The sequence below is a fragment of the Oncorhynchus tshawytscha genome, linkage group LG15, assembly GCF_018296145.1.
Source record: "Oncorhynchus tshawytscha isolate Ot180627B linkage group LG15, Otsh_v2.0, whole genome shotgun sequence".
Lineage (NCBI taxonomy): Eukaryota > Metazoa > Chordata > Actinopteri > Salmoniformes > Salmonidae > Oncorhynchus > Oncorhynchus tshawytscha.
The window spans coordinates 21,499,846-21,512,766 of NC_056443.1; the positions used below are offsets into that span (position 1 = coordinate 21,499,846).

Below are 12,921 nucleotides of genomic sequence, written 5' to 3' on the forward strand. Positions count from 1 at the left end.
ACGTCCACACACACACACACACACACACACACACACACACACACCTTGGGTGTACTATAGCATTCTACGGTCTACTGAGCGCAAACTTGAACATTGTGAAAATTCTATGAAACTTCCGCTGCATGTTTACTGTGAACACTGAGGCTGTACCCACTTTAAGGTCATTTTAACAGTGGTCAAGTAGGCTGCTGTGGCTATTTGATCGTAATGTAGGCCTACCAGAGTGGCCTACCATCCAAAACAAAAATGGAAATAGCTGTTCTATCGTTCAGCCCACAGTAGAGGCCAATGTGTGGTGTTCAATGTAAGCCTACATTTCATGAAAGTTTTAAAGAAAACATGCAGGGCTTGACATTAATCTGTTATCCACTTGTCCTTCAGACAAGGAGGTGACTGAACATGTTGTGTTGTTTGATGCAAGAAACCACTTCACAAAATAAAATGCATCATTATTCCCATACTATTATTACAGAGAATCAGACAAATTATGTTACCCTTTGCCTATTGGCTACTTAGCTTATTCAAGCCTATCTCAAATTACGATACTGCCCCATTAAGACAAAAACAGCTCTTACTTGACTTGCTTTTCAAAGATGTCTAGAAATGCAGAGGTTTTGTGCTCTTGTATGAAGCAATCAGGCTCCATTGCTGACTACAAAGGATCTATAACTGGGCTAATAACTCAGTACCTAGCAAAGGATATGAACAAATGTACAAATGTGCACACGTTGCTACATGTAGTTCTCGCTTTGATCTAAAAAGAAGCCATCTACTCAGGACCGCTCATGCTGTAAAAACAGTCCAGTTCAATGTGAATGGCACACCGGTTATAGAGTACGAGCCTGAGTCGTGCCTGTCAATGCAATAGAATCCTATTCTGATGCGTTGTGCCTACAACAAAATCTCTTCCATAATTATTTTTGTATATTAAATCTTGCGCAGTTTGTTTTGTTTCGGTATGTTGCATTGATTTGATCACAATTCCCACAGTAAAGGGAAATATTGATAGTATTACCTAACAGGCAAGTTCAATCTCCTGCTTCTCTGCGCGGGCTAATATTTCTTCTGCATGGCACACTTCCAGCTTAGAGGGAACATTGCCTGTGACTCACCCTCAGCACCTCAAAGCCGATGGGCAGATTTGCTCCTCCTCCATCCTTCCTCTTTATCCTCCTGTCCTCCTGCTGCAGACAGATCAACACCTCATCCTCCTTTCCCTGCACCTCAAACATGAACTGTAGTGGGAGAGGTGGGATAAGAGATAGAAGGGGGGGGGGGCAGAAGGGAGGCAGAGTGTCCCTAGAATAGCAGTAACACTAATATAGCTTAGTGTCAGCCATGTTGTTTTTAGCTTAGCAATGTTGTTTCCTAACTGCACCCCTCTGAATAGGCTTTCACAGGTCTATTTCTACACCATTAAGATTGCAGCAGTTGCCAAAATAGTACATGTTGAGTCCTTACAGTTATAGCAACACAAATGATTTACATGCTTGACGTATAAGCATACTATATAATGAGATACTATACTATCATACTGAGTGTAGTTCTCTGAACATAAATAATATGTTTATCACTACCGTCAGAATGTAACTACTGGTCATTACCAAACAGACTCTGAGTGGACTGAACCTTGCCCTGGAACCATTTAACCAGTTGCTATGGGCATAAACCTAGCTATAGTGTAGGCTCACCTGGTTGTTGTGTAGAAATATATAGGGTAAACTCACCTGGGGGTTGTGTAGAAAGGTGTCTTTGTGGTTGATGCATCCTCCACACCTACTCCTCTTATCCATGTGTTTATCCCACCGTCCAACCACCTCTCCCTCCTTCTTCACACTCTCCTCCTTCCTCTTTGTCTTCTTCTCCCCCCCCTTCTTCGCTACAGCCACCTTCTCTCTCCCTCCACCGCCTCCTCCTTCTCCTCCTCCACTTCTTCGTCTCTTCCCCAATCTTGCCTCCTTCCGGTCCCCTCGCGGAGTCTGGTTCACCTCCCCAAGCTTGGCTGTGTCATTCCCGAGGTTGGATGCCTGGCGGCCGGGGAGGAGGGTGGCGGGGGTTGCCCCGGTAGTGTTGGGGGCTGGGACCCACTCCCCATGGCAGCGAACCTCTCTCCAGTGGGTGTTGGGCCACAGCAGGGCTCGTTCTACCAGACGACACACCACCACATCTGTGAAGTAGCGGCAGAAATCCTCAAACTCCATCCTGAGGGAAGGGGAGGTGAAAAAGTATCTTTTTAGTTTTTCAACAGGAATTGTAGTGTTATTTGTAGTGACTTGTTTAATGCATTGATCATTGTTTTCTGTCAAAAGAGTGATGCTTATTTTACTATATGTCTTTACCAGAACTCTCCCACATCTCTGACAATGAGGCCCATCTTCTCCCTCTCACCACGACCAACCTGCTTCCACTGCTGAGACCTGAAGGGGGCGCAAAAGAGCTCTATGTCAATGGACCAAATAGACAAAACCTTGTTTCTAGTCCGTTCCTGATTTTTGACATTACCCAAAAGGGACAACCCTTGGCCTATAGCTCTTTGTTGAATGTACCGTATCCTGATAGACTAGAACAGCAGTAACCGTTCCCCCTCACCCCTGACTCCAGGGCCCGGTAAAGTCGGCTGTACCCCAGGGGTTCCTCATGCGCACCATGCCGAGACGGGGCGTCCCGCTACAACGGCCAGGCAGCAGTGACCGCTTCCCCAGGCGCACCTTCCTCACTGCGGTGATACCGTAGGCATGGCCCCGCACCAGACCACAGTCTAGCACCGACTCTACTCTCTCTCCCTCCGCTGGCTGTAGAGAGAGTGAGAGAGAGACTCAATACAGATACGCTAATACCAATACACACCACAGGCACTCTATGAAGGCAACCCTGATGTGTATAATTGGAATCTTGCAGTATACTACAACTACACAATGAACAATACAGATCATTAATCAATAGAGGCATGTGTCTGGTGTGAAAGGACAGAAAGAGGCGTGACAGGATAGATAGCATTCAGTGCCATTCTAACGCATTCTGTACTACAGTAAATGTAAGCGTTAGCATTGTTAACTATGTAGCCACCTGTCTCTCTATAACCCGCTACTGTACAGTAGGTAGAGGTGATCTCTCTGGTAGGACGACATTCATAGAAGCTCTCTGGCCCAATCCCAAACCATTCACTACCACCCTGAATGCACACGTTCATATCACATCTAGGGCAGGTTGGCACAAGCCTAGATTTTGAGGCCTCAGTACTAATTCACTGATCTAAGGTCAATTGAAAATCTTCCCCACACATGGTTACTGTTACGCTGTGGAAAGAAGGGTAAGCTGATCCTAGGAGTGTGGTTATGCAGGGAAAAGTGTATTGGTCACTGACCCGTATGAAGCAGGTGATGAGGGCTTTGCATCCGTGGGCCTTGGCCAGGATCTGGAACAGCGCCCTCCTCTGGCCGGGGTGCAGGGTGAGGGCCTCCCTGTCCAGGCATAGGGGCTCCGACACCCCCCCTGTGAAGTCTATGAGGGCCTCCGCCGTGTTACCGCCTTCTAATGCCTCATAGCAGCCATTCAACCTGGGGAAGAGGAAGAGGGGAGGAAAGGGTTGGAAGACTGAAGAAATGTTAAATGGGTGAGGATAAGGAAAGAATGTTGACTAGCTACTGGTTTATTTGGTCAAGTGTGGTCACTGTGGTGTATACTGTGTGGTGTACAGTACACTGTGTGGTGTACACTGTGGTGAATACTGTGTGGTGGATACTGTGTAGTGTACACTGTGTGGTGTACACTGTGTGGTGGATACTGTGTAGTGTACACTGTGTGGTGTATACTGTGTAGTGTACACTGTGTGGTGGATACTGTGTAGTGTATACTGTGTAGTGTATACTGTGTGGTGGATACTGTATTCATTATATCTAAAATTACTCTGTGCAATTGGGACAATAAATGAATACTGATTGAGTGATTAACAAGCCTCCTCCTAGCCAACCTGAAATCTAATCTCTCAGCTGTGTCTTGGCTTTAGTACAGTGTAAAGTCTCACTTGGCGTAGGCCTTCTCCAACAGGCTGCTCCAGAACTCCCGTGGCGTGGCTGAGCGGCAGAAGAGCAGCGTTCCGTCCTCGCTGACCGGAAGGAGGTCGTCCACCACCACGTCTGTCCAGCGGCCAAGCCGCCAGAAGCGGAAGTGGAAGATTCCGGCATACAGGTCCGGACGCTTGGGCTTCCACTCCTGTTCCACGTGATCCGGAATCACCTGGTGGTTTAGACCAATCAAATTGAACAAGGGTTTTGGGGTACCTGAATGTGTTAGTACAGAGGCGGCCAGCTTCCTGGTCGTTCAGAGCTACGGAGTGTGCAGGCTTTTATTCCAGCCCAGCACTAACATGTCTGATTCAGCTATAAGAAACATATCGTTAAGACTTCTTCAGTAAAATGAATATGAAATCAGTGACCAGGAAGTAAATCACTGAATGTGACCTATAGGGATTTGGCCTCTGCCCTTTGACCCCTCACCTTCTTCCACAGCGATGGCTCCGAGGCCAGACAGGAAGTGGCTGCCACCATCCAGCAGTTACCTAAGCTGCCTTGGTGCAGGTCCCATGTGCTGATCCTGTCCACAAAGAGACGAGGGTCCTTACACAGTTCCTGCGAGAGAGAGAGAGAGAGAGAGACTCAATACAGATACACAATAACATGTTAACATATGCATACTCCAAGATCAGCAGTAAATTTGGTGCAACATACAGTAGAGCACAGTATAGTAAGCCAATTCAATCTAGTTTATATTGACATAGTGTCAGTGTTTTTGTCAGGACAAGTGTCAATCCAGTCTATGCTCATAATCCTAAACCTAACCCGTACTCTTACCCTAACCCTAACCTTAAACCAAAAACCTAACCTTAACCCTAACCCTAAACACAGCTCCTAACCCTAACCCGAAACCTAACCCTAGGTCCTATCCCTAACACTTAACATAATTCTAACACTAATTCTAACCTTAACCCTAAACCCCCTAGAAATAGCATTTGACCTTGTGGTGACTAACAAAATGTCCCCAGTTGGTCAAATTTTTGTTTGTTTCCTAATCTTGTGGGGACTGGAAGTCCCCACAAGAATAGTTAAACACTATCACACATACACACAAACGCACTACTACACACACAGGTCACAACCTGTAAACATGTAACTCTAGAAAAGTTATGAACTCAATTTCCCCTTAGATGACATCATGTTCAAGCTAAGTACTGTATGAAATATGATGCTGAACGGATTTTATAACAGTTATGATAGCTGAGGAAGGAAATTCAGAGTGTCCAAGCGTCTTGTCCATGTGTGTGTGTGGTGTACACGTGCATGAATGCTGGTGAGAGTGTGTGCAAGTGTGTGTGTGCGTTTGTGTGTATACAGGAGTCCAAGTGCGTATGTCTCACTGCAAAGTGAGGTGACAGATGTCATCCTATCGTTCGACTCCTGTTGGATGCAGGCTTAAATGACCTGTGTAGAGCATTAGGAACACAATCCCATTAACCCTTTGTGGTTAGCCCCCCCACACTCCAGTGAGCAAAGAGAATACCTGTGCAGTCCAGTATTCTATCGATTAATGCAATCAACAACAAAAATCTGACCTCCTATAGGAACATTTCGTTCCTCATGATGTTTTTTTTTGTTTGTATATCTTCTATGTATACTTAAGAAAGACTACAACCACGACCTGATGTCCAATAAACAGCCACCCTTGAAGCTACACCACCACTACACAGCCCTTCTCCACTCGTCATCACAAACACATGCTATTTAAATCATCAGGTGATGCTTTTATAAACACACACTGAAACCCTGGTCATATTCAGGTCCAAATCTGCAACACGCGCCACACACACTCCCGTTGGTGTTGGGTTACACTGTCCTGACGCCTCTGGTCTGTTAGAAAGGCTTTAATGAACTATATCTGGAGTAAAACCTGCTGAGTGGACGACTAGAATTAGACTGGGGACTTAAATGGGTGCCTCCTGGGAAAGGGCACAAAGGGGAGTCCAGGCGTTCTAAAGTGTGTGTGTGTGTGGTTGTAGAGGAAGAGAGAAAGCAAGTGATTGATTTTGATGAAAAATTCTGTTCTGGTGCCGCTTCTCTCTCTTTTCTTTTTTTTGTGTGGTTTTTTTTGGTCTTTTTGTCTGTGTATGATTTTACCTCTGTTTTACACTTCTATCTCTCACCCTCGTCCACTCTTTCACTGCCTCACTCCATCTCTCTCTCCCCCACCTTCCCCCTCCGTCCCATCCCCGATCCGCTCACCCGTGGTCTTTTCCATGTGAGTCCAGGGGGTGGGGCTCGTTTGTAGAAGAGTGACAGTGCGGATGGGGGAAAGAGGGGATCCTTGAAGAGCTTGCCCTGCTGCAGACATGCCCTCTTCAGCTTGTGGTAACTCTGCCCCTGGAACCAACACACTCTCTCTGGCATACTGAGGGTGAGAGAGAAAACGAGGAGACCGGGATTGAGAGAGAAAAAGATGGGGATTGAGAGAGGAGAGGGGGGGAACAGCAAAGAGAATGTCTGCTCATTTCAGTAGTTAGAACATGATGTTACAAAGTCCTCTCATTCTATTGGTGTCTATAGAGAAAGAATGGTTCCGTTATTAATTACACTTTGGATGGTGTATCAATACTCACCCAGTCACAACAAAGACACAGGCGCTCATCCTAACTCAGTTGCCAGAGAGGAAGGAAACCATTCAGGGATTTCACCATGAGGCCAAAATTGATTTTAAAACAGCTACAGAGTTGAACGGCAGTGATAGGAGATAACTGAATATGGATCAACAACATTGTAGTTACTCCACAATACTGCCATAAATGACAGAGTGAAAAGTAGGAAGCCTGTACACAATAAAAAATATTCCAAAACATGCATCCTGTTCGCAATAAGGCACTAAAGTAATAGTGCAAAAAAAAATCCTGAATGCAAAGTGTTGTGTTTGAGGCAAATCCAACACATCACTGAGTACCACTCTTTATAGTTTCAAGCATGGTGGTGGTTGCATACTGTTATGAGTATCCTTGTCTTCGGCAAGGACTAGGGAGTGTTTCTTTAGGATAAAAATAACAGAATAGAGCTAAGAACAGGCAAAATCCTAGAGGAAAACTTGGTTTACTTTCCAACAGACGCTGGGAGACAAATGTATCTTTCAGCTGGACAATTACCTAAAACACAAGCCCAAATATACACTGGAGTTGCTTACGAAGATGACATTGAATGTTCCTGATTGGCCTGGTTACAGTTTTGACTTAATCTATGACAAGATTTGAAAATGGCTGTCTAGCAATGATCAACAACCAACTTGACAGAGCTTGAAGAATAGTTTAAAGAATAATGGGCAAATATTGTGCAATTCAGTTGTGCAAAGCTCTTAGAAACTTACCCAGAAAGACTCTGCCAAAGGTGATTCTAACATGTATTGACTCAGGGGGTTGAATACTTATCTAATCAAGATATATTCATTTTATTATTTTTTTGCTCATGACAATTAATCCATATTAATCCCACTTTGTAAGACCAAAAATATGGAAACAGTGAAATGGTGTGAATACTTTCTGAAGGCACTGTACATAGTATTCAGAAAGTGTGGAGCTAGAAGGGTTAACGTTATGGTCGTAGGGGTCAGGGGACATGAGGTGAGGACACAGTTTAGGTCATTACACCTAGCTACTGCCAAGGAGGCCCTGACACCAGCCAGCAGTGTGTGTGTGTGTGTGTTAGCCAGGTGCGATTCTGTGTCAGTGTTTATGCCAGAAGCCAGTGTGTAGGTGGCTGTGGGATCTAGTGGTGCTGTATACCGACACACGCATGCACACACACACACACACACACACACACATACACGCACACACACACAGGCCAGCGTTAGTAAATTAAACCTCTTGCTTGCCGTTTCTGGCCACCATGTTAAGATAGGGTCTAGTTTCCTGAATTTCCGCCTGACTGGCGTGTCCAAAGTAAACTGCCTGTTACTCAGGCCCAGATATATGCATATAATTGGTAGCATTGGATAGAAAATACTTTGAAGTTTCTAAAACTGTTAAAGTAACGTCTGAGACTATAACAGAATTGATATGGCAGGCGAAACTCAGAAGAAAAACCAACCTGAATGTTTTTTTTTTTAGGTTCCATGCTCTTACAATGGAAAGCTATGGGTCCTATGTAATTCCTGCTCCCAGATTGCAATTCCTATGGCTTCCACTACATGTCAACAGTCTTTATTCAAGGTTTCAAACTTTTTTCTTGAAAAACTAGCAAGAATTTGGAGTTTTAGTGAAGACAGCACCGGAACAATATCAGTCTTTCGGAGCGCGAGGAAGAGGGCGCGCGCTTACTAGTTTTACTTTCCTATTGAACATACTATTTTCCGTATGAAATATTATAGTTTATTTACATTTTAGCGTACCTGAGGATTAGATAGAAACGTCGTTTGACTTGTTTGGATGATGTTTAGCGGTAGCTTTTTGGACTCCTTTGCCTGCATGTTGAACGAGTGGATTAATGAAATCGATGACGCCAACTAAACAGACCTTTTGGGATATAAAGAAGAATTGTATCTAACAAAACGACCATTCATGTTGTAGCTGGGTCCCTTGGGATTGCAAACAGAGGAAGAACTTCAAAAGTAAGTGATTTATTTCATCGCTATTTGTGATTTTATGAAGCCTGTGCTGGTTCAATAATATGTTCATGTGGGGTGCCGTCCTCATACAATCGCATGGTATGCTTTCGCTGTAAAGCCTATTGTGAATCGGACAATGCAGTTAGATTAACAAGAATCTAAGCTTTAAAATGATATAAGATACTCGTATGTTCATGAATGTTTAATATTACGATTATTTATTTGAACTGCACGCCGTCCAATTTCACGGGATGTTGTCGACTGGTGTCCCGCTAGCGGGATGCCTATCATAAGGGGAACTATACTGACGAGAAGTGCTCCTTCACATTAACAGCTCTAAAATGAACTAACATGGGTTCTGTCTGTGAGAGTATGACTGTGAACTGAAAATATTCTCTGTGCATGACAAAGGTAAGACTGAAATAAGCCTTTTGACAGTATTTCTTTGCAATATAATGTGTACTATGTTTCTATGATACCTGTAATGATTCAGCATCATTTCCATATAATAAAGTATTCTAACTACAGTGCATTCTGAAATTATTCAGACCCCTTGACTTTTTCCACATTTTGTTACATTATAGCCTTATTGTAAAATTGATGAAATAAACGTTTTTCCTCATTAATCTACACATAATACCCCACAATGACAATGCAAAAACAGGTTTATAGTCATTTTTGCAAATGTATTAAAAATAGAAACAGAAATACTTTACTTACATAATTATTCGCACCCTTTGCTATGATACTTGAAATTAAGCTCAGGTGCATCCTGTTTCCATTGATCATCCTTGAGATGTTTCTACAACTTGATTGGAGTTCACCGTTGGTAAATTCAATTGATTGGACATGATTTGGAAAGACACACACCTGTCTACATAAGGTCACACAGTTGACAGTGCATGTTAGAGCAAAAACCAAGCCATGAGTTCGAAGGAATTGTCTGTAATGCTCCGAGACAGGATTGTGTCGAGGCACAGATCTGGGGAGGGGTACCAAAACATTTCTGTAGCATTGAAGGTCCCCAAGAACACAGCGGCCTCCATCATTCTTGAATGGTAGAAGTTTGGAACCACCAAGAGCAATCAGGGGAGAAGGGCCTTGGTCAGGGAGATGAACAAGTACCCAATGGTGACAGAGCTCCAGAGTTCCTCTGTGGAGATGGGAGAACCTACACCTATGGTGAAGCATGGTGGTGGTGGCAGCATCATGTTGTGGGGATGTTTTTCATCGGCAGGGACTGGGAGACTATGCAGGACCGAGAGGAAGATGAACGGAGCAAAGTACAGAGAGATCCTTGATGAAAACCTACTCCAGAGCACTCAGGACCTCAGACTGGGGTGAAGGTTCACCTTCCAAAAGGACAACAATCCTAAGCACACAGCCAAGACAACGCAGGAGTGGCTTTGAGACAAGTCTCTGAATACCCTTGAGTGGCCCAGCCAGAGCCTGTACTTGAACCCGATCAAACATCTTTGGAGTGACCTGAAAATAGCTGTGCAGCGGCGCTCCCCATCCAACCTGACAGAGCTTGAGAGGATCTGCAGAGAACAATGGGAGAAACTCCCCAAATACAGGTGTGCCAAGCTTGTAGCATCATACCCAATGAGACTCGAGGCTGTAATCGCTGCCAAAGGTGCTTCAACAAAGCAGTGAGTGAAAGTGTCTGACTATTTATGTAAATAAATTAGCAAAAAATTCCCAACACCTGTTTTTGCTTCATCATTATGGGGTATTGTGTGTATATTGATGAGGGAAAAAAATATTTGATCAATTTTAGAATAAGGCTGTAACGTAACAAAATTTGGAAAAAGCCATGGGGTCTGAATACTTTCCAACGGCACTGTAAATATAAGGCATACCTGTTCTAGATGGCTTGTCAGATAATCCAATTTGTTTCTGGAAGGAGAGAATTCCTGGAGCTCAATTACGTCCTGTTAAACCTTCCCTCTTGGTCATATATATCTGTTTTGTCTAATACATTATAACTGAGGAAGCGTCTTCGATATCAGCTTGTCAGAAAATCCTCTTTTTAGGGACATCCATATCTTCCATAGAATATGTTAGAGAGAGCGGGTGTATGAAGTGACCGGTTCAGCTTCTGTTGTTCCTGCCTGTCTTTTCTAAGGCAGACGGTACAGGCTCGCTGATCAGCTGTAGGTCTTGTCAGAGTTTTACAGTGTTTTATAGTGGCATGTTGGTCATGTCTCCTTTGGAAAATACGTTATTTATGTTCAGTGAGATTTTCCTGAATCAAATAAAAGTTCAATGGAGAAAAAAAATCGGTGAATTAAAACATTTTTTCAGTTAGTCAGCATATTGTTATTACAGCATGGATTGACAACTCTTAATATCTGGCTGTTCTCTTTTGGTTTAGTTTAATTCTCTATGTGTGTGTGTGTGTGTGTGTGTGTGTGTGTGTGTGTGTTTGTCGGCCTCTGTCTGACCGCTTTGTGTATGTAGTCTTGACACAAGCGACGTCGCTTGCTACTTTTTATAGCGTATAAGTGTGTTTGTGCGTACGTGACAGCGTGTAGTTGAGTGACACTCTGTATGTATAATGTCCATGTTCTACCTGTGACGACCTGTCCTGGGGTGTGTCAAAATGTGTGCCTTCCTTATGACTTAATCTGATGATGCGGGTGTGTGTCACACATGGGTTAAAATACTATTTAACATCTCTTAAATACTTTCAGTGTTTGCTTAAGCCTGGCTGGAGTGCCAGACGGGCGGGGATTTCTCTTTTGTGTCTATTCAATTAAGTCCATTGCACCAGCGAAAGTGGGCTTGATTGACAGGGCATCGGTAACATCCGTAGACCTGTGTAGCTGTGTGCTGCTGTAAACGTATCCCTTGACAGACAATGGATACTCCTTCCATCCCTCTTTGTGATAACACACAATTAGCAACAGTGCCTCACACACTGGGGATAACCCATAGAGGTATGGGAAAACCACATGGTTACTTCAGACATGCTTTTTCAGTGCATTACATCAAGAACACTTCGTCCTCTGGACCAAGTGTGTTAACAAGCTGTCCAAGGACCATAGGACACAGGGAGCCCACACAAACAAACCAATCGAAAGTACTTGAGATCTGAAGCCATCCAAGGTTATTACTGTTATTGTGAAGGCCATTCCATGCAAAGACACACAGCACACACACGTTAAGGTGCTGTTTGGTTATCTCTTCATTGAGCAACTTACTGACTTCTCTCGCTCTGTTTCTTGTGTGTGTGTGTGTGTGTGTGTGTGTCAGAGGACGTCTCTCTTACTTCTGGTTCTGCTCCTCTCTTTGGCTCCTCTGCATAGTGTTCTGTCCTCTCCCTGAACTCCATACTCCCCCAGCAACTTTATCTATGCAAGACCCCTCTCGTTCCTCTCACTCTCCCTCCTCTTCTTTGCCCGCTCTCTCTTTCTCCTCCCCCTCGCTTTTTCTCTGTCCGTCTCTCTCCCTCTCTCACACTTTATAGTTGTCATTTACACATTCACATAAATCTTTATTCACACTTTACCTCTCGTTCTCTCTATTTTTGGTCTTTCCTTCCGTCATCTCTCTCTCTCTCTCTCTCCCCCCCCCCTCTCTCATGTTGTCATTAAGCATGTGTCCCGTGTCTCCTGAGTCTGCAGGGGGCACCCCCCTTCTTCCCCATCCCCCTCACTTAACCCCTCCATCACCAGACTCAAAACTGATGATCTAATTTGAATAAAAAATAGCTATGTATCGATGTATAAACATGTTGTATACATTTGCAGCTTAAAGCTGGATTGCAGTGTACACAGACAAGAGTGGGACAGGACAACATTATCAAATTAAATGTTATTTGCCACATGCGCCGAATACACCAGGTGAAATGCTTACGTACAAGCCTTTAACCAACAATGCAGTTTTAAGAAAATACCCACAAAAAAGTAAGAGATAAGAATAACAAATAATTAAGGAGCAGCACTAAATAGCAGCACAAAATAACAATAGTGGGGCTATATTCAGAGTACCGGTTCAGAGTCAATGTGTCGGGGCACCGGTGTCGAGGTAATTGAGGTAATTGTAATTATGTACATGCAGGTAGGGTTATTTAAGTGGCTATGCATAGATGATAACAGAGAGTAGCAGCAGCGTGGGGGTGCAAATAGTCTGGGTAGCCATTTGATTAGCTGTTCATGAGTCTTATGGCTTGGGGGTAGAAGCTGTTTAGAAGCCTCTTGGACCTAGACTTGGCGCTCCGGTACCGCTTGCCGTGCGGTAGCAGAGGGAACAGTCTATGACTAGGGTGGCTGGAGTCTT

The 12,921-nt window shown here is 44.1% G+C and overlaps 1 protein-coding gene across 1 annotated transcript in view; it reads right to left on the reverse strand.

The window, feature by feature from the left end:
• The window catches only part of LOC112232725 (calpain-5-like), a 29,255-nt gene extending 17,077 nt beyond the window's left edge, over positions 1 to 12,178 (reverse strand). The window contains exons 1-9 of the mRNA XM_024399923.2: positions 11,912 to 12,178; positions 6,276 to 6,441; positions 4,497 to 4,628; positions 4,025 to 4,236; positions 3,365 to 3,557; positions 2,590 to 2,792; positions 2,340 to 2,417; positions 1,728 to 2,202; positions 1,113 to 1,235 (exon numbers count right to left, since the gene is read on the reverse strand). Coding sequence (XP_024255691.1) covers positions 1,113 to 1,235; positions 1,728 to 2,202; positions 2,340 to 2,417; positions 2,590 to 2,792; positions 3,365 to 3,557; positions 4,025 to 4,236; positions 4,497 to 4,628; positions 6,276 to 6,441; positions 11,912 to 11,946 — 1,617 coding nt within the window. The 5' untranslated portion in view covers positions 11,947 to 12,178. The remainder of the gene's footprint in view (positions 1 to 1,112; positions 1,236 to 1,727; positions 2,203 to 2,339; positions 2,418 to 2,589; positions 2,793 to 3,364; positions 3,558 to 4,024; positions 4,237 to 4,496; positions 4,629 to 6,275; positions 6,442 to 11,911) is intronic.
• Positions 12,179 to 12,921: the final 743 nt, after the last annotated feature.